Source organism: Hoplias malabaricus, chromosome 15 (assembly GCF_029633855.1).
Source record: "Hoplias malabaricus isolate fHopMal1 chromosome 15, fHopMal1.hap1, whole genome shotgun sequence".
Taxonomy (NCBI): Eukaryota; Metazoa; Chordata; class Actinopteri; order Characiformes; family Erythrinidae; genus Hoplias; species Hoplias malabaricus.
The window spans coordinates 3,325,248-3,333,021 of record NC_089814.1 but is presented as its reverse complement, the minus strand read 5'-3'; the positions used below and the strand labels follow the sequence as shown (position 1 = coordinate 3,333,021).

General features: G+C 43.1%; 1 protein-coding gene across 1 annotated transcript in view; it reads right to left on the bottom strand.

Annotated features, from left to right (window-relative positions):
* Positions 1 to 1,959: 1,959 nt before the first annotated feature.
* Positions 1,960 to 7,774, bottom strand: part of LOC136667916 (zinc finger protein 665-like) — a 30,064-nt gene continuing 24,249 nt past the window's right edge. Inside the window, exon 2 of the mRNA XM_066645084.1 lies at positions 1,960 to 6,377. Within this exon, the coding sequence (XP_066501181.1) occupies positions 4,885 to 6,315 (1,431 nt within the window). The 5' untranslated portion in view covers positions 6,316 to 6,377 and the 3' untranslated portion in view covers positions 1,960 to 4,884. The remainder of the gene's footprint in view (positions 6,378 to 7,774) is intronic.

Here is a 7,774-nt window from a genome sequence, read left to right as displayed (position 1 = left end):
TGCAACGTGTGTTTTTGGACTGTGCGAGGAAAACGGAGCAACCGGAGAAAACCCAAGCAGACACAGGGAGAACACACCACACTCCTCACAGACAGTCACCCGGAGGAAACCCACGCAGACACAGAGAGAACACACCACACTCCTCAAAGACAGTCACCTGGAGGAAACCCACGCAGACACAGAGAGAACACACCACACTCCTCACAGACAGTCACCCGGAGGAAAGCCACGCAGACACAGAGAGAACACACCACACTCCTCACAGACAGTCACCCGGAGGAAACCCACGCAGACACAGAGAGAACACACCACACTCCTCACAGACAGTCACCTGGAGGAAACCCACGCAGACACAGAGAGAACACACCACACTCCTCAAAGACAGTCACCTGGAGGAAACCCACGCAGACACAGAGAGAACACACCACACTCCTCACAGACAGTCACCCGGAGGAAAGCCACGCAGACACAGAGAGAACACACCACACTCCTCACAGACAGTCACCTGGAGGAAACCCACGCAGACACAGAGAGAACACACCACACTCCTCAAAGACAGTCACCTGGAGGAAACCCACGCAGACACAGAGAGAACACACCACACTCCTCACAGACAGTCACCCGGAGCGGGAATCGAACCCACAACCTCCAGGACCCTGGAGCTGTGTGACTGCGACACCGACCTGCTGCACCACCGTGCCGCCACATTACAGAATGATGTCGGTTTTTAATGCAGTGCTGTTTGAGAGATCAAAGGTCACAGGCGTTCTCTGAATTTTTTGTTGATATTATGGGCTGTAAATGATGAAATCCCTAAATTCCTGTACGTTGAGAAACGCCGTTATTAACCTGTTGGACGATTTGTTCACGCAGTTTTTCACAAAGTGGTGAACCTCACCCCATTCTTGCTTGTGAACAACTGAGCCCTTCAGGGATGCACCCTTTACCTAGTCATAACACTCACCTGTTTCCAGGTGTTTTTTGAGCATTCCTCAACTTTCCCAGTCTTTTGTAGCCCCTGTCCAAACTGTTTTGGAATGTGTTGCAGGCCTCAAATTCAAAATGAGTAAATATTTGCAAAAAAAAAACGATAAAGTTTATCTGTTTGAACATTAAATATTTTCTTTATAGTTAATTCAACTGAATGTAGGTTGAAAAGGAATTGCAAATCATCGTATTCTGTTTTTATTTAAGTTTTACACAACGTCCCACCTTCATTGAAATTGGGGTTGTATATAGAACCTTGAATAAAATGTCATTAAGGTCCTGATGGTGGTCTTTGGATTTCTGTGGAGGGGGCATCATCTCTCTGTTCGTACAGTGTTACTGGGAGAACAAAAAAATGATTTAAGATTTTATTCCCTTTAATATGTAGTGTACTAATACACATACTACAATCTGGCTCATTTAAAGCCATTATAAGGATTTATAAAATGTGTACCTAATTACTGAGAAATTACGTTTATAAAAGGCATTTCCCTAACTTTTTCTTGATGTAAAATTAAGATTTAAATCTTAATAAAAGATAAATCTGCTACAGATGTGATCACTGACCCTGGGGGTCATCAAAAATCCTGAGCAAATGTTGCCTGTACTTTAATGTGTTGCACATACGGGCTTTTAGTTTAGTCAGTGATAATTATTATTTGAACAATAATTAATTATTTAATTCATTTTGTTAAGCTCCATGTTTGGGAGCCATTAAGTAAAATGCAGGGTCTTTACCGGTCCAGTCTCAGCTTGGACAGGCAGGCTGTCATGCTGAGTGACATTACACATAATATAGCAGGATTATCTAGAATTAATTATTATTAATGAATTATGCTCTTTAACCCACTGTAGGTTCTTGGCTCCGAAATGTAATCTGACCCAAAAGCAATAGTTCTGTACAAGAAAGGTGCACACACACAAATAACGAAGGACTGGTTTTATCATACAACTGCTTTATTAAATCTAGTATCAAATAATGAATATTGATTATACATTCATATAATGAAAAGGATTACAGCGATACATGAGGGAGATCAATATATGAGGGAATTACTCTATGATAACGACTCTAAATCCTAAAAAAAGGCTATAGATTATCCCAGCAAAGCATTTAGCACCAATCTACTGAGCTATGAAAGAAATGAAACCATGTGACCTTGCGTATCCCTGGAGGAGAGTGGAGATGGCTTGCAGGACTTTCTGGAGCTTCTCGCAAATACAGGCCTTATAGCATTGCACCTCTTCTTCCATTTGGCTTTTGGTCAAAGACAAAGCCTTGGACACGGCGACCACTCCATCGGAGCTGGTGGCTTTCTAAAGGTGCATGTGGGGATTCTCCTTCGTCGCTGATCTTCTTCCTTGTGTGAGTCACGTCCATGCAGGTCTCTCCTGGGCCTTTGCTCAGAGACGCCACCTCAGAAGGTGATCATTCTGAGGGAGCATGTGGCCTTTTCCGTAATGATTTTGGAGCTCTTGTCACACCCCTTTGAGGGTCAGAGGCCTGAGGTCTCTTTCATGCTCTGGGTGTTGCATCAAGCTTTGCTGGATTTAAACTATAGCTTTCAAATATTACTACTAGATTAAACTAAAATAAAGATAACATTTCTGTTGTGATTTCTGGGCTCTCTTAGCTGAGCTTCCGGGCTGGAAGCAGGTTCACCCTCTTTCTTTCTCTCTCTACATTCTCTTTCTCTGTTCTGGGTTTGTTCTGAGCAGCTGAGGTGCCATGACAGTCTTTTCAAGAGCCTGTCTGGAAGACTTTTTGCGTCACTGGATTTTAAACCAGTTTTCAGGAAACCCGTCTTGACGGCCAGATTGGTCCTCAGGGATTGAGGATTGGAACATTTCTTGCCTCTGATTGGATGTTCTTTTAGACTAGAACCACCAGTAGTGTTAACATACAATTTAAGACGCTTGACAAAAAACAGACACGGGGAGAAAACGCCACACTCCTCACAGACAGTCACCCGGAGGAAACCCACGCAGACACAGAGAGAACACACCACACTCCTCACAGACAGTCACCCGGATCAAACCCACGCAGACACAGGGAGAAAACACCACACTCCTCACAGACAGTCACCCGGAGGAAACCCACGCAGACAGAGAGAACACACCACACTCCTCACAGACAGTCACCTGGAGGAAACCCACGCAGACACAGAGAGAACACACCACACTCCTTACAGACAGTCACCCGGAGGAAACCCACGCAGACAGAGAGAACACACCACACTCCTCACAGACAGTCACCCGGAGGAAACCCACGCAGACAGAGAGAACACACCACACTCCTCACAGACAGTCACCCGGAGGAAACCCACGCAGACACAGAGAGCACACTCCACACAGACACAGGGAGCACACACCACACTCCTCACAGACAGTCACCCGGAGGAAACCCACGCAGACACAGAGAGAACACACCACACTCCTCACAGACAGTCACCCGGAGCGGGAATCAAACCCACAACCTCCAGGTCCCTGGAGCTGTGTGACTGCGACACTACCTGCTGCGCCACCGTGCCGCCCCTATTAAAGGTTATAGCTTAACAAAATAATATCATTCAAACAAAACCATGTTTTACATAATTCTTAACCAAATAACATATATATGAACATCTCTGTGGTTCCTATAGAAGTTCATACAAAAGGTCATTTTAAACATGATTATAATTTCTAATTATCGTCTAACTGGAATTACATCTTGCAACATTGTTTACCATGTGAAACTTTTTATGGAAATTAAAGAATTAAGGAATGTGTGATTCTTTTAGTTTTAACAGTCTTTATAATGTGTGAGTGGAATCTGAATTAACGTGGGACATTAATGTGAGCCTTTGTGTCTCTCTGCATTCCATTGAGGGGAGCTGGTCCCGTCGTAAATAAGCTTATTGTCATTTTTACGATTCCTGGTGCAGACTTTTAGGCACCGAATGTATCAGGGCCCATGATCCTGGGGAAAGGGTGAAAAGAGGGATGTTGGGTTTGAAGGAAGGTCACTGATGATGACAGATTTCTGCAGATTAGGTCCCAAAAAGTCAAATTTCTTATTAGAAATGAATGCACATTCGTCATTCTGCACTACAGGCCCTACACTGGATAAGGGTTACAGATAATGGATGAATGAAGACTGACTTGCTGATGATTTTGTTCTGACACCTCCCAAATATAGTGTCAGGTTTGTTTTTGCAACAAATAGGTAATTACTTTTAGTGAATTTCCCCTGGGGATCAATAAAGTATCTATCTCTCTATCTAAAAAACATGAACATTCCTCTGTTAATTATGTTATTGTCACATAATTCAATAGTTTTCTGTGTTGTTTAATGTAAGGACTTGAAGAAATCCTGGTGGAAATGCTTAATTATACTCAGCAGAAGGAAGAACATTTTGTAACGTGGTAAATCTTCATACCCTTTCCTAACTGGAGGATTTGAGAAGAAGTAATTACCCCTCAGGGCTGAGTCAGGGCCTGTAGGGTGGAGTACTCGTCCTGAAGTCCAGTCATGGACAGCACCAGGCTCAAGTTTTCTCAACATATCTGTGTTACTCCAAATGTTTTAGCATCTATAGTAAATGTGTATACCAATAATCCAGTTCAGGGTCACAGTGGGTCTGGAGCCTACCTGGAATCATTTGGCGCAAGGCAGGAATACACCCTGGAGGGGGCGCCAGTCCTTCACAGGGCAAGTCAGTATTCATCATTTTCTTAATGCATTCATTCATTCATCCATTATCTGTAACCCTTATCCAGTTCAGGGTTGTGGTGGGTCCAGAGCCTACATGGATTCATTGGGCGCAAGGTGGGAACACACCCTGGAGGGGGCGCCAGTCCTTCACAGGGCAAGTCAGTATTCATCATTTTCTTAATGCATTCATGAATCTCTAAAATTCAAATGTCTGAAGGAACATTTGTGCAGTATTCCTGCTCCTCTTCTGTGTGAGTGAACTGATATGTCTGAAGATCCCCTAGTCTAGGAAAACTTCCCACATCCTGGAATTCCCACAGGAAGAATACAGTTTCACTCGTGTGTGAATACTGTGGTGCATAGGCTGCGGCCTCCGTCTCGTAAAACCCTTCCATCTCTGAACAATAATATGGTTTCTCTCTTGTGTGAATGCGCTGGTGAGTTTTGAGATGAGTTTGTGTAATAAAACACTTCCCACACTGTGAGCACTGATGCGGTTTCTCTCCAGTGTGAGTGCGCTGGTGTCGTCGAAGATGACTCCTTTGACTAAAACTCTTTTCACATTCTGAACAGGAATATGGTTTCTCCCCAGTGTGAATGCGCTGGTGCTCTTGGAAGTTACTTAGTACAGCAAAACTCTTTCCACACCCTGAGCAATGATACGGTTTCTCTCCAGTGTGAATGCGCAGGTGTTTTCTGACAGAACTGAGATGATTAAAACTCTTCCCACAGTCTGAACAGTAGTATGGTTTCTCTCCAGTGTGAATGCGCTGGTGGGTTTGAAGATTAATCTGCTGAGTAAAACATTGCCCACACTCGGAGCACTTATATTTCTCTTTAGTGTGAATGCTCTGGTGTCTCTGAAGATTTTTCTTGTGACTAAAACTCTTCTCACACTCTGAACAGGAGTATGGTTTCTTTCCAGTGTGAATGCGCTGGTGTGCTTGGAGATTCCCCTGCTGAGTAAAACTTTGCCCACACTCTGAACAGGAATACAGTTTCTCTCCGCTGTGAATGCGCTGATGTGCTTGGAGATTACTCTGTTGAATAAAACTCTTCCCACACTCTGAGCACTGATATGGTTTTTCTCCAGTGTGAGTGCGCTGATGTCGTCGAAGATGACTCTTCTGACTAAAACTCTTTTCACACTCTGAACATTGATACGGTTTCTCCCCAGTGTGAATGCGCTGGTGATCATGGAGGTGACTTAGTATAGCGAAACTCTTCCTACACTCCGAGCACTGATAGGGTTTCTCTCCTGTGTGGATTCGCTGGTGTATTCTGAGAGAATCCCTTCTTCCAAAACTGGTTCCACACTCTGAGCACTGATACGGTTTCTCTCCAGTGTGAATGCGCAGGTGTTTTCTGACAGAACTCTGGTGGTTAAAACTCTTCCCACACTCTGAACATGAATATAATTTCTCTTCTGTGTGAATGCGCTGATGTTTTCTCAGATAACTCTGCTGAGTAAAAGTCTTTCCACAGACTGAACAGTCAAAAGTTTTACCCGTGTCTGTACTTTTCTGTGTTTGTCCCACAGATGTAGTAACATTAGGGGAGGATGGTTCCTGAGAAACGGAGACCTCAGGATCACAATCCATATCCAGACATTTAACATTTCCTTGTTGTGACATTGTGACACATTGTTCTGGGTGATGTCTGTATTTGTGGCAGTACAGCCCCAAAAGATTGTTTTCTGAAAGAGAAAGAACAAAAAAGATAAAATCAAGCAAGTCTGCTGCTGGAGTGTGTTAATTCTTTATACATGTGGATGTGGTATTAACATAAATGTTTACATACGCTGTTATTTATGTTACACATCACTGAGAGTGAGGTCTAAGCACAGACATTCGCTCCCGTGTTTGCGAGCTTAAAGTGGACGTCTACGAGGGTGGGGAAACATTGTTCTCTGGTTTGTTGTATTTAGAATCTCCACGTTTTTTTTTATGTGAAATCCTGTGTTTAGGGGGAAAACAATGTTTTGTATGTGGCTGAAGTGTAACTTGTCTCTAACTTCCAGTTATCTTTTGTTTGAATTACCACAGAAATTCATTTTGTAATCGAGTTTGTAAGATTAGTAAGACAGGTTTAGTACTTTAGGTCTGTGATTCAGGCGCTTCGCACTCTCCCAAATTTAGAGTCAGTTCCAACTATAGCAAAAATAAGTCAGTGTTTCCCACTTGTGAAGCAAGAATAAAGGAATTTCCTCACTGCAGTTCATGCTTTTCAACTTTTGGTGGTCTCATCATTGTCTAAGATCCTCCAAAATGCCTCTTTTCTGTTGTGAGTAGAGAGAGAGAAAGCCTAGCACACTGGACCGAGACAATTTGGTTTTTTACGTATTTACAGACACTAGGGCTTCGTAAACATGTTACATCAGTTTGGAGAGTGCAAACAGACTAGAAACAGCAAATAGTATTTTTTTATTATTATTAAAATCATGATTGTCATATCTAAGCTTAATAAAATAGTCCCCTGAGCAAAAGGCAATATTTTTTATGCTACTTTGCTAGCATGGACCACCTCCCAAGGGGTAGGGGTTGTGCGAACTGGAATTGGGCTGGAGTTCTGAGTGGCTTGGAAGCGTGCGCATAGAGTCATGCCCCACCATGGGCTTAAATGGTTGAAGAGAAGGGAGGAACAATAGTGGTGGGAACAATGATGTTCAACATGGGGATGGATTAAGAGTTGAAGGCAATAAATAGATACATCACATGGTGATTGGGTGTCCTCAACATTGAAAGACGGTGTGAAACAGGGATAAGAATGTATACAAAGAACTGCTGGACTACACTCTGTATAGAACTACAGAGTGCTCCTGTATGGCCAGTGGAGCTGATAAAATAGACAGTGAATGTAGATACAAGTGTCCAAGGTTCAATGTATATACACAAAAGAGGCACTAAGGAAACTACACCTCCACCAGGGCGTTTATTCCTCACATATAACTTAATAAATATGACTAGTACAAAGGTCTCGAATCTAACAGTTAAGCCTCTGTATCTCCCAGAATCACGGCTAATAGCTAACATTAGCCTCGTCACACTTCTCCTGTCTGGCAGAGTATACAGGAGTGAAAAATAAGACCACCAG